This window comes from Cervus elaphus, chromosome 1 (genome assembly GCF_910594005.1).
Source record: "Cervus elaphus chromosome 1, mCerEla1.1, whole genome shotgun sequence".
Classification (NCBI taxonomy): domain Eukaryota; kingdom Metazoa; phylum Chordata; class Mammalia; order Artiodactyla; family Cervidae; genus Cervus; species Cervus elaphus.
Genome location: NC_057815.1, coordinates 67475193 through 67499334, shown reverse-complemented (window position 1 = coordinate 67499334; position 24142 = coordinate 67475193). Strand labels below are relative to the sequence as shown.

General features: G+C 42.2%; 1 protein-coding gene across 2 annotated transcripts in view; it reads left to right on the top strand.

The window, feature by feature from the left end:
* Window positions 1-15586: 15586 nt before the first annotated feature.
* P4HA3 (prolyl 4-hydroxylase subunit alpha 3) overlaps window positions 15587-24142 on the top strand; it is a 40116-nt gene continuing 31560 nt past the window's right edge. For both annotated transcript variants that reach the window (XM_043906981.1, XM_043906982.1), the window contains exon 1: window positions 15587-15836. In XM_043906981.1, coding sequence (XP_043762916.1) covers window positions 15637-15836 — 200 coding nt within the window. In that variant the 5' untranslated portion in view covers window positions 15587-15636. The remainder of the gene's footprint in view (window positions 15837-24142) is intronic.

Below are 24142 nucleotides of genomic sequence, written 5' to 3'. Positions count from 1 at the left end.
GGGCTTAAGCAGAAAGTCTCCAAGAGATGATGGTGGGGGCGGGGAAAGTATGAGAGAATCCACCACTGGAAAGAACCTTGAAGGTCATCTTATCCAATCTCGTCATTTTCTACCATATGACTACCAAATGGGATAAAGATTTGAACTTCTCCTGTGACAACTTGCCAAGACAAGTTATTCTCTTTGAAAGAAAGACTAGTAGAGAGTTTTTATTATGTTCAGCTGAAATCTGCCTCCCACAGCTTCTATTCTTTGGTTGCACTTGGAAACTCAATGTTATCCAAAAATCTGTTTCCTTGTCATTTGAAGGCTTTTCCCCTCAGTCTGAATATGCGTAATTCAGTAACTATTCCATGTGTGACCTGATTTTTAGATCCCCTTCACCTTCCTAATCACCCCATAGACAATTTCCTGAGAGCTGGGTCCAACATTAATATAATACCATATGGACTCTAGCCTGCCAGGCTCCTCTGTCCATGGAATTCTCCAAGCAAGAATACTTGAATGGGTACCATTCCCTTGTCCAGGGGATCTTCCAGACTGAGAGATCAAACCGGGTCACCTGTGCAGACAGATTCTTTACCGTCTGAGCCATCAGGGAAGCCCCCATAATACTATCTATATATATATGTATATATTTAATATATAAAATTCATAAATATATACTATAAAAATATAATTATAATAAATATATTTATATTTTAATATAAATTTTGTTTTATGTTTATATAAAATATAAATTTTATGATAAATATAAACATATAAATTTAATGTATAAAATTTAATATATAAATAATATTAATATATATGCCAGCCCAGAGTAGAAAAAGGTGAGATTTCTAATATGGGAGCAGCACAACAGGTGTCAGGAAGAGGGCTCTGGCCTACAGCACACTCTTTTGTTGCAGGAAGGGAGGCCCCTTCCAGGACCCGAGAGTGGGCTTTTGTCTAAGAGTTGGAAATGTGTTGTCTGATGAGACACACAAGCTGACAAAGCAAAAAACTTTATTACGAAGAGGCGCCTAGACAGAGCAGGTTAAGGGAAACCGGGAGGTCTGCTCTGCCATGTGACTTGCAGTCCTGGGTTTTATAGTGATGGGCTTAGTTTCTGGGTTGCATCTGGCCAATCACTCTGACTCAGGGTCCTTCCTGGTGGCACATGCATTGCTCAGCCAAGATGGATGCCAGCGAGAAGGATTCTGGGAGGTGCTAGGACACGTGACATCTCCTTTTGACCTTTCCTGAACTCTTTCAGTTGGCGGTGGCTTATTAGTTCCATGTTCCTTACTAGGACCTTCTGTCATAAAATAACTCAGGCAAATAGTTACTATGGTGCCTGGCCAGGTTGGGCGGCTTCAGTCAGTGTGTTTCCCCTAACACTTTGACATCTTTTGCTTTATGAACAACTGCTCTCTTAATCCTCAACTCAAGCATCATCTTTTCCAAAAAGCCTTTCCTGGGGACTTCCCTGGTGATCCAGCAGTTGGGACTTTGCCTTCTAATGCAGAGGGTGTGGGTTTGATCCCTGGTCAGAGAGCTAACATGCCTCTCAGTCAAAAAACCAAGACATATAACAGAAGCAATGTTGTAACAAATTCAATAAAGACTTTAAAAATGGTCCACACCAAAAAAAAAAAATCTTAAAAAAAAAAAAAGGCCTTTCCTGCCTGCCACCCGCCTCCACCCCACCAACCACAGTGGGCAGGGCCCCACTCCATCCTGCCAGAACCCCCTTTGTTACAGCACTTCCCACACCACGAGGAAATGGTTTCTGAGTGTGTCAGACGCTCCCAGTGGATTGTGAGCTCCCCAAGGGCTGGAATTGGCTGACTCAGTGCAGTTCCCCAGAGCCCAGAACCGAGACAAGAGGATAATCAGCCCTCGGGGGGTGGGGGGGTGGGGGTGGGGGGGAATGTTCAGCTGAAGTGAACTGAATTGGAATTTGAGCTGCGTTACAAGGGTAAGTAGGCTGTGAATAAGCACAGGGGGTGAGGCATACTTGGTCTATGAATAAATTCAACTTAAAGCAAAGAAAATCTACGGGTGACAACTGGGAGACAGGGAGACTTGAGACTTGCTGGCGGCCTTCCTGCCAGACTGGCTGCGGCAAAGTCATGAGCTGAAGTTGGAAGGGTGGGTAGAGACCAACCTGAGGCTAAATTAGGAAAGTTGGAGTAGGGAAACGGTAGGAGAGTGGGCAGGGAGCAGGGCAGAAAAAAATAGTAACTGGATTAGAGTTTTTTTTCAGCTGTTTGCTATTCCCACATCTGCATGCTTCCCCCTAGTGGACAGGGATCAGAACCTCTGCCTTGGAAGGAAGGCAAATTCTTCACAGTTAGGAAAGTCTGAGGGTCAGGTTGGGGATCAACTTGAGTCCACAGAGTGGATTCCTGCAGAACCCAAGTCATCTTCTTCCCCCTGCTTTCTTTCCCCCATGACCTGAGGGTGCCTGGATAATACTCAGTCAGTGAATCTTAGTCTTCAGCCAGAAGGAGTCTGTTCTACTTGTATTCAGAGAAAACTAAGGTCCAGAGAGCAGTGATCCTTTGATTTACAAAGCAGTTCAGGGGCAAATCTGGGACTAATACTCAGGTCTCCCAACTGGCAGTCCCTTTCTCCTTCTGTATAAATATTTAGTAACCAAGCTTTCCATGTGGCTCAGATAGTAAAGAATATTCCTGCAATGCAGGAGACCCAGGTTTGATCCCTGGATCAGGAAGATCCCCTGGAGAAGGGAATGGATACCCACTCCAGTATTCTTGCCTAGAGAATTCCATGGACAAGAAGCCTTGTGGGCTACAGTCCATGGGATTGCAAAGAGTTGGACACAACTGAGCGACTAACACTTTCACTTTCAACCTACCAGGAGCAGGATCCTGAACAAAAAGTTGGTAAGACGTAACCCGCATATTTAAAAAGACAAAAACAATTACAATGCAATAGAATTGCAGTAGTAAAACTAAGTATAGAATGCTGCAGGAATAGAGGAGTATCTTTGCTGGATCCTGGAAGGGCTCTAAACAATTGCTGGGAGCCTTGAAAGAATAGCTGCTGCTGCTAAGTCACTTCAGTCGTGTCTGACTGTGCGACCCCATAGACGGCAGCCCACCAGGCTCCCCTGTCCCTGGGATTCTCCAGGCAAGAATACTGGAGTGGGTTGGCATTTCCTTCTCCATGAAAGAATAGCTAGAGGTAGAGAAAAGAGGAAAGACCTTGCAGACACAGGAGACAAGAAGAAGAAAGCAGGAAGAAGCATCCTGCAGAGGCTGGAAAATAGGTTTCTGATCTCAGCCAATGGTATAGATTTTACACACTTTTTCTGGGTGAAATGTCCAAAGTTCCAACTATCACTCTGAAGTTGGTGACCTACATACAAGTCTATGTGTTTAGGCCAGACCTTTCTAAGCTTCAGAGCCACACAGGATTTCAAGAAAAAGAACTGACACATGCTCTTGAGGCATCTTGAGGCTTAATAGTGCCACTGCTTCATTCCATAGGCCAAGAATGTCACAAGGCCACTTCAGATTTAAGGAATGGAGAAATAGTCTCCATCTTTTGCTGGGAAGAACAGCAGGGTCACAACTCAAAGAGTATGGATTCAAGGAGGATTGAAAGATTGTGACCCTTTTTTAATTCACCACAGTATGTACTTTGTGACTGTAACTGTTCACATTCCTTGCACAGGCAAAATATGCTTACCTTCATTTCAGAACCCCTAAAAGTCTCTTGCTGTTATGTCATCAGGCTGTAAGTCTAGGATCTTATCATCTACATCAGGTTTGTAGGTGACTTGATGAATGTTGTTCTTTCTGATCTTGATACCTATGAATTTAAAAGACAGCAGACATTTCCATTCAAGAAGGAAAAGCATGAGAGATACATAATCATCTTTAAACAGAGGCAGTTCTGGACTCCAAGTTGACAAAATTTGTTAGGTCCCCTCTCCTGGGAGAGGGTATATTCCTTTCTGAGGCCTAAATTCTGCCCCCGGGAGTAGTTCCCAGTCTATTGATCTCTGTGCTTCTTGCTCTGCCCCCTGGACTATGCTTTGTCCATCACCTTCCTTGGCTACTTCTGAAGAAGTGGCTCATATTGCCAGCTGAGTGGCAATTTGAATTATTTAAGCCCCTTTTAATCCAGGTTGGTGATATTCTCACATGTGTAACCAATTTAAAATGTTTGTGGGTCTTCTATGTATCTGATTGTAGTCTAATCCATACTCCAAATGCCACATTCACGCAATCGTTTTTGAGACATCTCTCAAATTTATCATTGCTATTTTGGCATTAGGTTTCTGTGGATATTGCTCTTAAGATTTCAAGAAGTCATTTTGTCTAGGAGTCTACTAGACATCACTTTAATTCTCTCAAAGGTCTTTACAAAGTGTGTTACAGCCACACCTTTGGTGTGATTCACATCTCTAGACTATATTTCCCTGTAAGAATTCTTCACTGGCTAGAGAGCCTCAAGATGAAGTTTTATTTTTTAAGGTAGTAAGTCCTGGCCCTCTCTCTTCTCTCTAAATTCATGTTTCAAGCAGGCCAGTTCTTTCTTTAACTCATACCTCTCTCCCTGTTATAAGGTTATCACACCTAGCTGGGAGCACCCAACTGACACTACATTCTCCTTAGAAATTTCCTTTGTTGGATCAAAATTTTAGTATTTCCCCCCATCTCCCCCTAGTTACCACAGGCAACAGTTTTGCCAATATAAAATACAGATTACCATTTTTCTAACCAGTCACAATTTCCTCATCATTTTCCCAGATTTCACTGTTTACTTGCCAGTTTTCCAGTCTCCACCCATCCCTGATCCCAAAGCCAATGCCATGAATTTTGGGACTTTTTTTTAAAAAAGCAGTATTTCAGACACCAGTTCTGTAACAGTCAACTTTTGCTGCAAAACAAACTACCCACAACTTTAGTGACTTAAAACAACAATTATTTATATATCTCACAGTTCTGCAGTTTGGACTGGGATCAGCAGGCTGGTTCTTCTGGTCTTAGTTGGGTTCACTTATCAGATGGAAGTCAGCTGCCAAGTCACCTGGGTGCTGGTTAGCTCAGGATGGTCTCAGGTGGGTCGGCCAAGCTCTGCCACGCTCCAGCAGGCGAGCCCAGACATGTTCACATGGGTGCCTGCATGGGGTTCCGAAAGTCAGGACTGAAGCATGCAAGGCCTCTTGAGGCCTAGGCTCAAAGCTGACACATTGTTCCTTTTGTTGTATTTCATTGGCTAAAGAAAATAGTAAGGGGAAATTGACTCCTTAATGGAGGGAGATGCAAGCTCACACCACCAAGGGTGTGGATACAGGGAGGAATAAGGATCATGGCTGTCTTTATAGTCTACTTTGCTTTCTCAGAGGCCACCCTCCTCTTGAATCTTTTGTGTCCTTCCCTTCCAAATTTTTAAATTTATGTATGTGTACATATATACATGCACACATATGGTATTATTTTGTCAGTTTTCAGTTCAGTTCAGTCACTCAGTCATGTCCGACTCTTTGCAACCCCATGGACTGCAACACGCCAGGCCTCACTGTCCATCACCAACTCCTGGAGTTTACTCAAACTCATGTCCATTGAGTCGGTGATGCCATCCAACCGTCTCATCCTCTGTCGTCCCCTTCTTTGACTTTAAATGAATAGCTTCATATATACTAAAGAATTTATGTAACCTAAGTGTAAAATATAAAGAAAATAATACTTTTGTACCTACCACTCAGAGAAAGAAATGGAATTTTACCTATACATTTAAAGCTTCCCATGTACACCTACCTCCTAACTAAACATTCATTTCTCACCTGGATTATGCAGCAGCTTCCTAATTGGTCTTTCTACCTGTGACCTTGCCTCCTCCAATCAGTTCTACCCATTATAGTCAGAATGATCTTTAAAAAACAAAAATCTAATTGCATCATTCCTCTACTTAAAACTGTTCAGTTGCTTCCCATTGACCCTAGTGTAAAAGTAAGCTTAGAGTAGGCCCTTCATCATTTGGGTCCTGCTTTTACTTCATGCCTCTTTTTTGCCATGCATCCCTCCATGTGCTGCGTTTTTTCTCAAAACTGTTCATTGGTTTTTAGCCAAATGACTACCATAGTTCCTTGCACCTTCCCCGGCATGGCATATATCACCATCGTTCTTGACTGTTTACTTGTCTGTCTCTCATACTTGCTATAAGGACTCAGAGGACAGGGAAGTCATCTGGCTCCTCTGCTGTATTGCTGGTTACCAGGAACAGCACCTGGCACAACCGATGCTCAGTAATGGTTAAATGAATGAATGGATGAGTGGTAGGCTCTGGGGACAAAGAGACACTCCACAAAGAGCTAGTCCCTAGTCTAGGGGCTTTCCTGGTGGCACAGTGGATAAGAATTCACCTGCCAATGCAGGGGACACGGGTTCAGTCCCTGGTCCAGGAAGATTCCACATGCCATGGAGCAACTAAGCCTGTGAACTGCAACTACGGAGCCTGCACACTCTAGACCCCACATGCTGTAACTACTGAGCCCATGTACTGCAACTACCGAAGCCCGCGTGCCTAGAGCTGTGCTCACCAACAAGAGAAGCCACTGTAGTGAGAAGCCCTTACACAGCAACAAAGAGGAGACCCCACTCACAACAACTAGAGAAAGCCCGTGCAAAGCAGCGAAGACCCAGCATAGCCATAAATAAATAAATAATTTAAAAAAAAAAAAAAGCTCCTAGTCTATTGGAGAAGAGATACATACACTGAGGTATTAATCTTGTTTCTAAGCAGACAGCAAGTGTTTAACAAGGATTATGGGTTTGAGTTGGCTTCTAAATTTCACCAGGGGGCGCTATAGGAATGCCTCAGGTTTCTATAAAAGAGCAGGTAGGATCTTTTCAAGGAAATAACGATTTTCAGAGATGGTAGTGGTTGTTCTGTGTTAGAATAAACTCCCTATTCTGTCCATTTGGAAGAGCTATAACTGAGCCATCTGCAAATCTGAAGAACTGAAGTAACTTCTCTTGGTGTCCATTTTATACCTGTAGTGGTTCTTCAACTTGGAATCAAAAGAGCTTTGAAAAACATGATTTAATTTATCTTCCACACCAACTACTAAAAGCCAGAATAGGGGTTGTTGTTATTATTTTCATCTTAAAAGATGATAACTCTAAGGCTCAAGAGGTGAAGTAATTTTCCCAAGGAATCGCAGCTGGTAAATACCCAAGCAGGGACTTGAATCTGTCTTCCAAATTCAAGTGTATTCATTTACGAAAAATAGTATGTATTGAGTTCACAGCTCTGGAAAAGATGATAGGGCTACAGAAGCCTGGCCTCCAAATTCAATGTCTTAGAAGACAAGACTGTCAGAGCTGGAACTTTGGAAATCATCTAAGGAAGTGTTCTCAAACGTGCACGAGAATCACCTCATGAGCCTGTTAAAAATGAATCCTTAAAAAAAAAAAAAAAATGAATCCTAGACTTTGCCTCCCCTTCTCCTACATTTTGATTCAATGAGTCTGGTAGCAGTATGTCTCCTGAGCACATCCACTTTCCCCGCTATGATTCTGGAACAGATGTACTGTGGACCACGCTTGTAGAAACATCAGTCTATTGGTTTAATCCTTTCATAACACAAAGGAGAAGAGAATGAGACATGAGTATCCCAGAAACTCTTCTTGAAGGGAGACTGAGCCAGGAGCTGGTAATGAGCACCTGAAGTAATGATATAGTGGAAAGGGTACTCAGCTGAGAACTGGAGACCCTGGGTTCAATTTCAGGCTTTACCATCTTGCTGCTGAATCACTAATCTCAATGAACTATGGTTTTCCCAACCATAAAATGCAAAGGAACAATACATACCTCGTAGGCTTATTGTGAGGATAAAGGAGATGAATAAGAGAAAAGACCTGGCAAAGGACGGTCACATAGAGGACCGTCAATAAACAGATTTAGTAGTAGGATTATTTTGAATGCTGTATTTGCTCTATTCATTCTTTTTAAATGAGTACCCACTATTGCCTGTTACTCTGCTAAGCACAGTCCTGCCTACATGAAACTTATGCTCTGGTGGAATAGATAGACATGAATTATAGAAAAAAGAAATTACAATTGTAATAAGTGCTACCAAGGGAAAATATAGGGGGTATTTTGATATTATGGGGATTCGACCCTAATCTGCAAGCAAATGAAAGATTCTTGAGGAAATGAGTCAAAGGATGAGTAGGAGTTAGTCAGAAATTACACATGAATCAGGAAAGAGGTTGGCAGGAGCAGGAAATGAAAAGGCCAAAGGCCAGCATGGCTGGTGTGGAGTGAGCAGGGGAGAATGGCGTGACATGAAGCTGATGACTTCTGGGAAAGCCTTTCTCTTCTCTGCCTTGATATTTATTTTGAAAGTCATGATCTTTTCCTCGATCCTTTTATTTCTGCTTTAACTTTCTATTTTTGCACTTAAAAAAACTAAAATAATAGTAACATTTCTTTAAAGCTAACATCATTTTTTAGTTTTTAGCATTCCGAAATAGAAATTGTGTAATAATACAGGTCAAAAAACAAACAAACACCCTGCTGAATACCAAACAGGAACAAAAATTGAACCTCACAAACTTAGGTCTCATAGAAAAGATCGATTCTATTGTCACATAAGTATTTGTTTTTGTAATATAATTTAGTTAAAATTCAGTTTGGCTTTAGTCAGACTTGGAAGCCTGTTGTTATTTAGAGTGACTTAAAGTCCTCTCTGATGCAGAATTAAAATAAAATATTATAATGTAGGAAATTCTGTTTGTTGGAAGATGTCTTGCCCACTGAAGGCAGCTATAAAATCTAGACAGAATAGAGCAGGCATTTGAGGACTCTATAGTCAGAGTGGGGGGGAAAGCCAGAACATGAAGCACCGCTGAACTGGCAGTGAGTTTCCTCTTTTTGATCCTCAGTAGGCTTAAACCTGTAAGTGGACCCCAGGTTGAGGACTGGGAAAGCTACAGGGGAAGCCCTCTAGCTCTGGCTCAAGAACAGGGAAAGAGGACCCTCACATTGATGTGTAGGGGTGGGGTTGGGGGTAACATCCACTTGTTTTTTATCTTTTGTTCTCCATCCTCCTGCACCCCTCCCACCAGGCAATCCTGCAGTGATGGGCCACAATGGAAGTGGTGGTAGTGAGTGCATATGGCCACCTAAAACTTCAAGTTATCTCATGTATTCCATTCACGCACATTAAAACCATATAAAATAATGCTGTAATTTTTTCTTCCAACAATCCCAGTAGGGTGGGGTAAACCGCTGTTGAATTTTTTTCTCCCTCTATCCTCCCGTGACTTGGCCCCAGATACATGAAAAATGCAGTGGAGAGGAGAGCAACTGAACCTCCAAGATTTTTGGCCGGAGGGCTCAAAAGTGGGGGGTTCAAAAGACTGGAAAGTATCAGAGAAATCACAAGAGAGGGAGGAGTTCAGGAGAACAGCCCCATAGTTTCTGACCTCACCCCTGAACTGTGCAAGCATCAATCTGATGCTAAATAGCATACCATGTACTTGGGTACTGAGCATGGAATGGGCCACTGTCCAGATCTGAAGCTGACCACTGGGTGGCGTACAACCAGGACAAATCTAAATAACATTGCAGAACTTTGAAAACTGGATGACATTTTGGGTTTTGTTTTTTTTTTTTTTTGCTTTTTAAGTTTTTTTTTTCCATTTATTTTTATTAGTTGGAGGCTAATTACAATATTGTAGCTGTTTTTGCCATACATTGACATGAATCAGCCATGGATTTACACGTGTTCTCCATCCTGAACCCCCCTCCCACCTCCCTCCCCACCCCATCCCTCTGGGTCATCCCAGTGCACCAGCCCTGAGCACTTGTCTCATGCATCCAACCTGGGCTGGCGATCTGTTTCACACTTGATAATATACATGTTTCGATGCTATTCTCTCAGATCATCCCACCCTCGCCTTCTCCCATAGAGTCCAAAAGTCTGTTCTATACATCTGTGTCTCTATTTCTGTCTTGCATATAGGGTTATCGTTACCATCTTTCTAAATTCCATATATATGCATTAGTATACTGTATTGGTGTTTATCTTTCTGGCTTACTTTACTCTGTATAATGGCTCCAGTTTCATCCATCTCATTAGAACTGATTCAAATGTATTCTTTTTAATGGCTGAGTAATATTCCATTGTGTATATGTACCACAGCTTCCTTATCCATTCATCTGCTAATGGGCATCTAGGTTGCTTCCATGTCCTGGCTATTATAAACAGTGCTGCGATGAACATTGGGGTACACATGTCTCTTTCAGTTCTGGTTTCCTTGGTGTGTATACCCAGGAGTGGGATTGCTGTGTCATATGGCAGTTCTATTTCCAGTTTTTTATTGAATCTCCACATTGTTCTCCATAGTGGCTGTACTAGTTTGCATTCCCACCAACAGTGTAAGAGGGTTCCCTTTTCTCCACACCCTCTCCAGCATTTATTGCTTGTAGACTTTTGGATAGCAGCCATTCCGACTGGCATGTAATAGTACTTCATTGTGGTTTTGATTTGCATTTCTCTGATAATGAGTAATGTTGAGCATCTTTTCATGTGTTTGTTAGCCATCTGTATGTCTTCTATTGGATGACATTTTGGAACCACAGAAGCAGGTCAGTACTTCTGAATCAAACTGGGCAAGCTACATGCTAAAACAAACAGCAAAAAAAAAAAAAAAAAAAAAAATTACTATTATCCATTATATTTTTTTTTATGTCTGATCTTATTTATTTGTTACTCTTAGAACATCTCATTTTTGACTGGACTCAGAAGTAGAAGTTCTCAGAGACGACAGCCTCCGTCTCTTGGCAATCTGTTCCTGCCGTTTTTCTTTGGCCTCCTTCCTTCTCTTGGCCAAAAGTTTAGCATATTCTGCAGCCTCGTCTTTGTTTTTTCTTAGTACGCTGTTTCTTCAGAGCAATACGCCGTCATTTGTGTTGCAGAACTCGTGGAGTCACGAGACGCTGAATCTTCGGTGCTTTAGTCCTAGGTTTCTTACCTTCTTTGTTTAGGGGCTTTCGCACAACATACTGGCGGACATCATCTTCTTTAGAGAGATTGAAAAGTTTGCGGATTCTGCTAGCTCTTTTGGGACCCAGGCGACGAGGCACTGTAGGATTAGTGAGTCCAGGAATATCCTTCTCCCCTTTTTTCACGATGACCAAGTTGAGAACACTCAGATTGGCATCCACAATACAACCCCATACAGATTTGCACTTTCTCTCTCCAGTCCTCCTTGGTCTGTAACAGGAATGCCCCTTACTCAGTAGCAGGCGAACTCAGCCATGGGTCAAGACACTCTGCTTCATGGGGAAACCCTGCTTATCGTTCCCGCCACTGATTCGGACCACATATCCCTTCCATTCTTCACCCAGAGCATCAGCAGCAACTTCTGTGGCCATACGCTTCTCCTAGAAGGTACGAAGTTTTTGTTCATCATCCACTTCAATGAGCTTCTGGCAGCCAGTGGCCGGAAAAGAGATGTTCAGCTTCATTCTGAAGTGGTCGACAGCCTCCAAGGTGCCACGAAAAAGAGACTATCCATTAGATTTAAATGAGATCTAGAAAAGAGTCGGACATGACTGAGCAACTGAACTGAACTGAGACATTTATAACATAATATTCAAAATGTCTGGGGCTTCCCAGGTGGCATTAGTCGTAACTAGAGGTTTGAAAGTTAGAGTGTTAGTTCCTCAGTCATATCCAACTCATTGCGACCCCAGGGACTGTGGAGCACCAGGCTCCTCTGTCCATGGAATTCTCCAGCCAAGAATACTGGAGTGGGTTGCCATTCCTTCTCCAGGCAATCTTCCCAACCCAGGGATTGAACCCAGGTCTCCTGCATTGCAGTCAGATTCTGTACCATCTGAGCCACTGGGGAAACCCAGTAGTGGTAAGAACATGCCTACTAATGCATAAGACAGATATGGATTCAATCCCTGAGTCGGGAAGATCCCCTGGAGGAGAGCATGACTACCCACTGCAGTATTCTTGCCTGGAGAATCCCAATGGACAGAGGAGCCTGAAGGGCTATAGTCCATAGGGTTGCAAAGAGTCAGACATACTAAAGCAACTTAGCATGCTTGCATACATTCAACATGTCTAGTATTTAATCCAATGTTATTCAGCATATAAAGAACCAGGAAAATCCCCATTAGTATGAGAAGACAATCAACAAATGTCAAGGAAAAGATAACACAAATGTTTAAATGATTGAAGATTGTTATAAAATGCTCCAAGAAGTAAAGGTAAATGCTCTTGAAGTGAATGGAAAGGCAGAAAATGTGAAGAAAGAAGAGATATAAATAGGAGCCTAATGAAAATACAAACACCAAACTAAAAATTTCACAGTTTACTCAACAGCAGAATACACCTGACAAGGGAACAACTCAGTGAACTTGAAGATAATTCCATTAAAATCATCTAATCTGAACAACAGAGGGAAAAAGATTGTTTTTTTAATGAACACAGCCTTAATGACCTGTGATGCAGTACCTAATTTATGTCATTATAATTCCAGAAGATTTTGAAAAAGAAGTATTTGAAGAAATAATATATGGATATTTCCCAGATTTGACAAAAGACAAAGTGAGAAGTTCAGTGAAGCACAAACAGCAAGCTGAATCCAGCAACAAAGAACAAGTTTTATCCCAGAATGCAGTGTTGGTTTAACAAACAAAAATCAATCATTATAATACAAAATATTAATACAAAAGATAAAAACCACATGATCATCTCAACTGATGCATAAAACATATTTGACAGAACCATTAAAAAAATTAGGAGCAGAAAAGATCTTCCTCAACCTATTTAAAGCATTGACAAAAAACCCACAGCTAACATCATACTTAATGGTGAAAGACTGAAACCTATCCATCTAGCACCTGAAACAAGACAAGGATATCTTCTCTTGTCACTTCTATTCAACATTACACTGGAAGTTCTAGGAAAGTATTGATAAGTTAGTAAAAAAGACATAGCATCCAGATTCACATGGAGGAAATAAACTTCATTTTCCAATGTTTTGATCTTTCATGTATATAATTATAAGGATTACACACAAAACCACAATTAGACATAATAAGCAATTTCAGTAGAGTTACAGGACACAAGATATGTATACAAAAATCAATTGTATTTCTATGTACTAACACTGAACAATCTAAAAAAATGAAATTAAGAAAACAATTTCATTTACTGTTGAATAATATCAAAGGGAAACTATTTATATGAAGCATCTATAGTAGGTAAATCCATATAGACAGAAGGTAGATTGGTGGTTGTCACATGGGAAGGAGATAGAGTGACAGCTAATGGGTATTTTTTTTTGGGGGGGTGAAGAAAATGTTCTAGAGTTCAATAGTGGTGGTGGTTGTACAACCTTGTGACTATGGTAAAAATGAATGAATTGTACACTTTAAAAATGTGAATTTTTATCGTATGTAAATTATATCTCAATTTTTTAATATATTTCAATTTTTAAAAGAAAAAAACACTTAGGAAAAGTTTAACAAAGTTATATATAATTATCTAGTTCTATCTGCCAAAAGGACCTGGGAGCAGAGACATTCCAGTTGCAATGAGCATACCTAGCACCAAGATCTTGGTTTCTGAATACAAGGAACCAGGGCTCATGGGGGGAATGCTTGATTCCAGGACAGGAGAAGTACAGACAAGTTGGAATATCTTGGAAGTAATAAAGTATGAAAGTCCTCAAGGAATAAAGGGAACATATCAAAAGGACACAGGAGCCAGATTGAAGGGGCTACCTCTGGGCAACTCTAGGGCAATTTAAGTTTCAAAATAAGCAAGTAATGAATTATAATTCATTCGATGAAATTCATGAGCCCATACTGATATCAAATAAGTGAATATATAACTGGGGCATCTCAGGATCCTTAAATTAATCACACCTGCAAATTTCCTTTTGCTATGTGAGGCACCATAGTCACAGGCTTTAGGAATTAGGATATTAGCATCTTGGAGGGGTGGGGGGCATTATTCTTCCTACTACAACGCTCAACCTTCTAAGAGCAGAAAGCAGGCTGAGATGACTACTCAGTTGCAAATACAGACCCTTAGTTATTCCAACATTGCCACCATAAGGGGACGTGTGATAAAGAGGAAGTCAGAATGGAAAGAGAAAACTTAAACAACTGTGGTTAAAATAGCTTTAATTTACAAATTTTACAAATACATATAACAATAAGAAAATAATGTTGGGTTCTGCCACCCCTCAATCCTGAGGGTGTTTGTTGGAAAGGATTTGTGCAAGTTAGGGGCCTTGAAGCTTAAGCTTCAAAAGCTTCATGATAAATCTGCCTCTGGTAGCAATTAAGAAAATGGCACCCAGACCCACACCACCTGGGTTCAGGTTACTGCTCTACACTTACCGGCTGTGTATGTTGATTGTGTTGCTGTTACAGCTTGGGTTCTCCAGAAGCAGATGCTGAGATGATGCTTGAAGTGCAAGATATTGCTAGGGATCAGGGTCTGTGAAAGCACAGGGAAAGCAGAAAAGGGCAGAGGAAGAGGTCAAAGAAGAGGTCAAAGCCTTGGTCCATGTGGCAGGTGGACTAGAGCCTATCAGAGCTGTCTCATGTTGGGCCTAAATCACTGGGCTTTTATTCCCTCACCTTGCTCAGTCACTGGACGACTATTAACGCCCTTAAAAACTTCCACTGGTAAGATGCAGAGGGAGGTGAGAGGGAGGTAAAAAAGAAAAAGTTTCCATTGGATTTTCATAGCAAACAGGCTAAATTTCTTAGTATGACATGCAAAACCCCTTCACAATCTGATAGTCCCAGCCCCAAGGAATTTGTCATCATTTCTGCAACTCGAACTATTTTCCATTTCAAACCTTGGTATACGACGTAATCACCTTCTCCAGGAAAGCCCATCCCTCCCTTGCAGTAGAACAGGTGCTAAATATTTGTTGAATGAATGAGTGAATCAACATTGCCTGGGAAAGAGGGGGAAAGGATAAGTAGCAGGATTAACAATGCTTTTGTTGGCTTAAATGACCATGGGTATGTCGTGCAGAGTAATGACCCAGGACCCCAGAAGTTTTGATTGTATAGGTCCTAGATTTGTCACGCACTGACCCTAATGGCCTTCACCCTCTTTACCTCCGGTCAAAATTCTACTCATCCTTGGAGATAGTTCAGACGTCAGGTCCTGTGTGAAGTGTTTTCCTTTCCCCTGGTCTGTCACAGCTCTTTATTCACACCGCTGTTACCATACCACAACGTTTACTCTCTTGATTTGTCCATCAGAATCCAGGGATGTTTCTGTATTTCCACCCCTTGATCCAGGGAGTGAATATTTTTGAATGACGTGGTACAGCCATAGACTGATGAATTCATTCCTCACCACACCCGTTGCCTTAATTTCCCCAAGTGTGAAATAGGCACAGTGGAAATGCTTCCCCAGGGATGTGACTGGGGGAGGCCGGGGGACACTGAGGCTGCAGGCAGCCCGCATGCTGTCCGAGGGGCAGGAAGGTGGGGGGTGGAGAGCGAGAGGAGGGGTTAGCGAGGAGTCGGGGGCGGGACCCAGGGGCTGGCGGGGGCGGAGCGGCGAGAGCAGCGCCCAGGCGCGACGCTCGGAGAGGACGGGCGCGAGCGCCGGCGATGGGCCCCGCGGCGCGGCTGGCAGCGCTGTTGGCGGTGCTGGCGCTCCGGGCCGGGGACCCGGCCGAGGTGGCGGCGCGCGGGGACACGTTCTCGGCGCTGACCAGTGTGGCGCGCGCCCTGGCGCCCGAGCGCCGGCTGCTGGGACTGCTGCGGCGCTACCTGCGCGGGGAGGAGGCGCGGCTGCGGGACCTGACCAGGTGAGGGCACCGGGGGGCGGGGTGCGAGCCGGAGAGACTGAGTCTCGGAGGACGGACGAGGCCGAGACTTTGTGCCGCAGGGTCGGGGGTAACTCAGCTTCGTGGTCAGCCTGCTGGGACTTCGGACGCGGTGTCCAACCCGCAGACCAAGGTACAGTGGCCCAGTGTGACTCCCCAGAGCCATCGTCATCCTGAGGGGCTCCCCGAGACACCGTGTCACCCTGCGTAGGACTTCAGACTCCGCTGTGGGAACGTGCGGTGGAGCGACTGTGGGGCGGAGTGGAGCTTCACAAGGTACTGAGGCAAGCTGTTGGGCCCCCAGTTTCGCTGTTAACAGAGACACAGCGACTCTGAGAGAGTGAAACGGAGAGAATGCGGTGACACTGTAGCCACACGTGTGTTGACCATGTGACCCAGGGAACTGATGTTTAGTATGGGAGGACATTCTGTGACTGTGTATGAGATTTACATGTCATTGTGACTGGGTGGGCACAACCCTATGGATATCATGCGGAGTAATTGTCCAGGTCTCTATAGGAATAATGCTTCAGGTTTATCAATTCATTCAACATAGATGTTTGAGTGTCTACTGTGAACCAAGCACTGTTCCAGGCACTGGGGAGAGAATGGTGAACAAGACCCTACCCTGCCCTCTAAGAGCTTGGAGTCTGTAATATCATGATTGTTAATCTGAGATGTCTTCTCTTTACACACACATAAGAACTCTAAATACTATCACTGAGATGTACATGTGTATGAAAGTATTTGACAGCAGGAAAACCAAACCACTGGGCAAAACCATACTTGATGCTTGGAGATGCTGAGTGTAGCACACACTAATAGATGCTCAGCCAATATTGTTTTGCGATACAATCAATGAGAAAAACATCTACTTCTGCTTTATTGACTATGCCAAAGCCTTTGACTGTGTGGATCACAGAAAACTGTGGAAAAGTCTTAAAAAGATGGGAATACCAGACCACCTAACCTGCCTCCTGAGAAATCTGTATGCAGGTCAAGAAGCAACAGTTAGAACTGGACATGAAACAACAGACTGGTTCCAAATTGGGAAAGGAGTACGTCAAGGCTGTATATTGTCACTCTGCTTGTTTAACTTATATATGCAGAATTCATTATGAGAAATGCTGGACTGGATGAAGCAAAAGCTAAAATCAAGATTGCTGGGAGAAATATCAATATGCAGATGACACCACACTTGTAGCAGAAAGCGAAGAAAAACTAACAAGCCTCTTGATGAAAGTGAAAGAGGAGAGTGAAAAAGTTGGCTTAAAACTCAACATTCAGAAAACTAAGATCATGGCATCCAGTTCCATCACTTCATGGCAAATAGATGGGGAAACAATGGAAACAGTGACAGACTTTATTTTGGGGGGCTCCAAAATAGCTGCAGATGGTGATTGCAGCCATGAAATTATAAGATGCTTGCTCCTTGGAAGAAAAGTTATGACCAACCTAGACAGCATATTAAAAACAGAAACATTACTTTCCCAACAAAGGTCCATCTAGTGAAAGCTGTGGTTTTTCCAGTAGTCATGTGTAGATGTGAGAGTTGGACTATAAAGAAAGTTGAGTGCCGAAGAATTGATACTTTTGAACTGTGGTGTTCGGGAAGACTCTTGAGAGTCCCTTGGACTGCAAGGAGATCCAACCAGTCCATCCTAAAGGAAATCAGTCCTAAATATTCATTGGAAGGACTGATGCTGAAGCTGAAACTTCAGTCATTTGGCCACGTGATGCAAAGAACTAACTCATTTGAAAAGACCTTGATGCTGGGAAAGATTGAAGGCAGGAGGAGAAGGGGATGACAGAGGATGAGGTGGTTGGATGGCATCACCGACTCAATGGACATGAGTTTGAGTAGGCTCCGGGAGTTGGTGATGGACAGGGAGGCCTGGCGTGCTGCAGTCCATGGGGTCACAAAGAGTCGGACATAACTGAGAAACTGAACTGAAACTGAAAATACAATCAACAAATTCTACTTTAGGACTTGGAACACTGAGGCACTGTAATCATGTATTGACTCTCTCAAACAATGAAAGATGAATGAGTGGATATAACACCATGGTATGAATATGTGCTGTGCACCTTCTCTTGGGACACTGAGAAACTCACAAAGTGAGAAACGGGTGTAACCACATAGTTACTTGAATATTTAATGCTGTATTTATATCCTGTGACCCTCAACTGAGCTGGGACAACAGAGGGTTATCTGTTGTCTCACAGTGTACTGCTTATAAAACTGTGAGTGAGTGTATGTGGTAGTAATACTGTTTTCAGGGCATATGGGAAGAAGGTGTGAGGGCCACTATGGCTATGTGGGAGAGCCCATGTAGAAGAGAGTCAGTGAGTGTGAGGAAGTATGTGTGAGAGATCTTGTTTGTTACTCAGTGGTAACTGAATGATGATGTAATTTGGTACATGCTTTTAAGTATGTAGCTTGTATATAAGCAGTTGTATGCCTGTTTAAATTTACTGTTAGTTTTATCTCGAAAGCTAAGATCCCACAAGGTGCATGGTGTGGCCAAAAATAGCATGATCACACAGACACACACACACACACACACACACACACTATATAATGCATATAAGTGTGTATTAATTATTATAATCTGCTATACTCAGTTGCTTAGTTGTATCCAACTCTTTGCGGTCCATGGACTGTAGCCCGCCAGGCTCCTCTGCCTATGGCATTTTCCAGGCAAGAATACTGGAATGGGGTGCCATTTCCTACTCCAGGGGATCTTCCCAATTCAGGGATCTTCCCAATTCAGGGATCAAACTCAAGTCTCCTTTGTCTCCCAAATTAGCAGGCAGATTCTTTACCACTAGCACCACCTCGGAAGCCCAATTATAACAATAAATGATGATAATTTTAATAATGCTTGTCACTCTTTGGAGTAGCATAGTTGCCTAGTATTCTGTGGGCCCATATTTACAGAGTAAAATGATTTAATTTGTGGAATCCTTGATGGTCCAGTGGTTAGGACTCTGTACTTCTGCTGCTCGGGGCCGGGATTCAATTCCTGATAGGGAGAACCAAGACCCTGCCAGCCACATGGTGTGACCAAAAAAAAAAAAATTTCATTTTATTCTTAATCCATATTCATTGGAGTCCAAGTTCATTGGTGGAAATAGAACAGACTTTTTCCTTTGATTTGAGGCACCATCATGCTCCCTGCTACCAGTGTGCTTGTTCTCATAACTAGTAATCTCTCTATTTGGGTGGCTCAGATTGAGATGAGAGTCAGAATCCTGATGCTAGGCTTAGTAGGGAACAGAGTCAGAAGAGAGAGCTCATGATGTTGATCAGAGTGGCTGGCTAGAATTCCCCCCTCCCACCTGCATGCCGGTCTCCTTTACTGTCTTCTCACCATTGTAATTGTCACAAACTTGTCACAGTGGGAGGTCTTGCACAAACCCTATCTCATTTGATTCTCACACACAGTGTTTTGAAATAGGTTTGTATTACTCTTTTAAGCAAATGAGAAATCATTTTAAAGTGTGAGAACTACAATTTGTACCTTAATCCAAGATTATAAAATCTAGTAAGTAGCAAGGACTTCCCTGGTGGCTCAGTGGTGAAGAATCCATCAGCAATGCTGGAGACACCGGTTTGACTCCTGGGTTGGGAAGATCCCCTGGAGCAGGAAGTAGCAACCCACTCCAGTATTCTTGCCTGATAAATCCTATGGCCAGAGAAACCTGGCAGGCTCCAGTCCATATGGTCACAAAGAGTCAGACATGACTTAGTGACTAAACAACAGCAAAAAGTAAGTAGCAAAGCTAGGACTAGGACATAGTTCCTTTGACTGTTTCTTTCTATCACGCTATAATGTCCCTACTGCTTGCTTTGTGTGATATGCCAGGACGCTGACCAAGCCCCATAGCTGTTGAGGTTTAATGGACAGCTGGAGTACATAGTGGTTAAGAGTTTGGATTCAGGAATGTAACGTTTGTTAGAATGCTTGGCTCTGACCTTGGGCAAGCTCCTTTACCTCTTTAAGTATTAGTCTCCTAATCTGTAAAATGATGATAAAAATAGTACCTACCAATATGGGTTGTTGGAAGCGTTAACGGAAGCGTTAACTACCATGTAAAGGAAAGTATTAATTGCTCTACAAATGTTAGTTCTTTATGATTGTTGTTTAAGACTTGCTGGTGGAGCTAGACACAACTTTTGGCTCTACACAGTAGCTAGGGTTGTGAGAGCCCAGATAATAAAAAAGAATCAGAAAAATTCTAGAGTCTCTTCCCATATGACTTATGAGCATTTAATTTCAGAAAGCTTAGTTTGATAACTTAGAGACTGTCTGTTCTCTAGTCACTGCTCTAAAACCTGGTGAAATGTTTGCTTTTAAAACAAGAATGCTGGCAGTTCCTGCTCATTTTCCTATACTCACAATCTGGTGGTCTAATGTAACTTGAGATGTTATTTCTAAGGGGCCTAAGTTGATATTCTTTGAATTTCTAAAGTTAGAAATTAAATATTTTTTGATGTTGAAACTATACTCCCTACCCCAAATTGATGAATAAAATTTATACTAGTTACAATATATATAGCTATGTACTAATATAGTATTATGTATACTTGTCATATAATATTTAGATAGTTAACCCCTAGCTTCTTTTGTTGTTGCAGTTTTTAAAAAGTACCAAGATTTAGAAAGTAGTATCATCAGCAATGACTTCTGTGCTAGGAATTAAGCATTCAGAATGTCTCAGAAGAACTGAAACAAAGCCATTTATGAATTCCAAAGGAAAAACATGTTGAATTAAAACAGCCCATATATTGTGGTTGGGTAACCTGTCCCAAGCTATGTTTAATGCAGAGATTGGGTTGCAGCTTTTATGTGCAGATTCTTGAAGGAAAGGATCTGATTTTCCACTCTCCGCAGCATTTGTTAAAGCAAAAAAGCTGTTTAGGAAACCCTGAGGTTTGAATTCAGCATCCAGTAACTCGGTCTCTGAAAACCAGCTATTGGCTCAGAGGCTGGGCATAGGGCCAACGTTTGGATTCCAAACCAGCCTCAGATATCAGTTGATAGGTTTTTTCTTTTTTCTTTGTGTGACAGAATGATGACATACATGAACACTGAATTGAATTATGTTCTTCAGTAGAGATTAAACCTCTGTCCTAAATAAATTGACGCCATAATACAAAGTGGGATGTGAAGAGAACAAGGAGATGGTGCCTTTGATCTTCACCCCTCCGTCATGCTTCCTTTGTGCCTCAGTTTCCTCTGAGGCTTGTTATATTGGGTTGGCCAAAAAGTTCGTTTAGGTTTTTCAGTCAAGATGTTATTTTTTGGCCAACCCAATACAGTAGGTCTCAAGCACCAGATGAGGAGTTTGTTTATTTGGTTGTGGAAAAGGTGATGGAAAGAAAGAATAGAATGGTTGTGCTGAAAGCATCCATGGAGATCTTCTAGACTAGACCAGGTCTACCGTCTTATAGGAGAGGAAACTGAGGGATAGCTAGAGGCTGGCTCAGGATACCTCTCATGTCTCCTCCCAGCTCCTCTCCATGCGACTGTCTTGTAAAATCCCTGCCGCTCAGCCTCAGTTGTCCCTGGACACTTACCCTTCAGTCTGAACTCAAGCCCGAGTCTCTGCTTGTATTTTCGTCTAGCAGTGGAATATCTTTCACTAAGTAGTTCCATATGGAGCTGAAGCAGAAAATAATGGGTATTAAAAAAAAAGTCCCACACCCTGGAGGCTGGTTTAGTTTTAAAACCCTTGAGTAGGTTTAATTTAAAAAAACCCCTGTCTTAGGGATCAGAGATATCCTGGGACTTAACAGGCTTCCTATTTCCTCCCTGGGGCACCCAGGAGCAGACTGTTTTTCTTAGTTTATGCTTGAATTGAATACTTGGCTCACTAGAAGCATCTCTACCCAAAGCAACTATTCTGTTTCAGGCTGTGTTTATAGTTGAGGCCCCACCCTTGAGAAATCCTTAATCAGACTGTTTCAAGGGATTGAAATCTTGCACCTTACCCCCACCCCACCACTCCCTCTATTCCTCACTTCCATCCCTTTCCGCTCACTGAAGTCCTCCACTGTGGCCAGAAAATTCTTCTATTCTCACATGCTCTTCATACATTCACTTTGCACCACGCACACTTTTTCTTTTATTTCAATTGTTATTGTATTATTTTTGAAAATAATGTTTAAAACAAAGGGAAAAAGTGTTAGAGGGCAGGACTAGAACTCTTAAGTCTGCCTTACTGTAACTAATAAATTTCAATAATATAAATCCCAATAGGGAATTAGAAATGGGATAACCATAGTATGCCAGGAAAGTAAACACTTATATCTTAATTGTATGAACACTCTTATAGGACATTGAGGAGGAGATAAATTAATGAAAAAGATGATCACTTCTGGCCCCTAAATTTCTGCCCCTTTACTGCAAATGTTGGCAAACCAGAAAGGTTGGAAGCGTGCTGAATAACCCACCTTTTCATTCCCCATTACAATCTTCACCAGTTTCTGTATGATTTGCTTCCTAAATATCTCTCTTGAAACCATTCCATTCTCTGCCCCCACTGTCACTGTTTTGGTTCAGACTGTCCTGTCTTTTGCTTACAGCTTTGAAATGGCCTCCTAACTGGTCTTTCTGCTCTGGTTACTTCCACTTCTAACCCCTTCTCCTCACCCTCTCACAGATTTATATATGTAACGTATCATAGTCCATCCCACTCTCACTTAAAATTTTGCTGCTCCTAATTGCACTCAGGGCAGAACCCAGATTTCTCAGCAAGGTCTGTGAGCTACTCCTTGCTTCTCCAGTCTCGTCTCCCCATCCTCCTAATACATTGCGTGCTCCAGCAATACTCAACGGTTTGTAATTTCCCTGCTGCTTCTCTCTGTAGTTTTACACATGTTGAACTGTCTCTGCCTTCCTGGAGGGAGACCTCCTTCTCATTATTTGCTTTTACCCATCAGGTCTCCGTTTATTATCTCCTCTGTGATACCTACTGTGATCTGCTCTGGCAGATGTGTGTACTTTTCCTCTAAGCTTTGTTTTAAATCTGGGGTTGCATCTGTAATGCAATTATTTGTGATCTCAAATGTTTTGAGATCAAGGTTATTGACTTATTCAAAATTTTGTACCTAGGTCATAGAAGAATATATTTTATTCATTCTTTCATAGAAATATATGTTGAACTTAGGAAAAGGGTGATAAGAGGAAATTCCCCCATGGTCCAGTGGTTAACACTCGGTAGTACTTTCACTGATGTGGCCCAGGTTCAGTTTCTGGTTGGGGAACTAAGATCCCACACACTGCATGATGTGGAAAAAAAAAAAAGTGATGAGAAATCAGCTGTTTTCTTGTTCATGAAATTCTTGATCATTGGACCCTGGTTTGCCTTTTTATCCCCGGCTTCCAGCATAGAGTTTGACTTCTAGCAAGCGAGTTACTGAATGATTAAATATAAGTCAAGCCTCTGTGCCTTTGGATACATTGGTCCCTGTTGGCTCAAAAAACCCACTCTCCTCCCTTCTTTGTTCTGATTCCATGGGAAACAGTATGGTAAAATCAATCAAGAACCCCAGCTTCAGAGTCAGACAGGCTTCAGTTCACTCCTGGCTTTGTTGTTTACCAACAGCATTGCTGTGTTTCAGTTTCCTCTTCTGTAAAATGTGCGTGATAATATCTATTCTGAGCATTTGGGGCGGGGGGAATTAAATGAGACAATATGTTTAAAACACTCAACAGGATGCCTAGTACATGATAAGGGCTCAATAAGTAGTAGCTATCAGTATTTTAACCAGTCCTTCCAAACTCAGATTAGGTGCCAGATCCTCTGTAACGTCCTCCCTTACACCTTCTAACTCCCACCTGGGTCAGGTGCCCTGCTTACAGATTGCCAGAGCATTTCATAGCGTTATATGCTCTCTTCTCTCATAGCACATACCACAGTTATTGTAATTAATTCAACAATGTTTTTTAAGCTTCTATCAGATTCTAAGTTTTGATTATAGAATAATGAGAGAAAAAAAGATCTTCTTATTTGTAACCTCCTTGAGAGCTCCACCCTTTCTTGCCTTTGGGTCTCGAGCATCTAGCATGATGCCTGACATATAGTGATTGAGCAGTGGAGACTGACTTGAATGAACAAATGAGTGGACCTACTTTTGTTGTGTTCGTCGTTTTCACCCTCTTTGTTCATGTTGCTCAGAATATAACATGAGTCTCAAGGGGTTCAGCATTTCATTTTTAGCTACTCCAAATGTGCCTTCACTTGGTAGAGCGGTTGTATTAGTGGCTGAGGTCATTCTA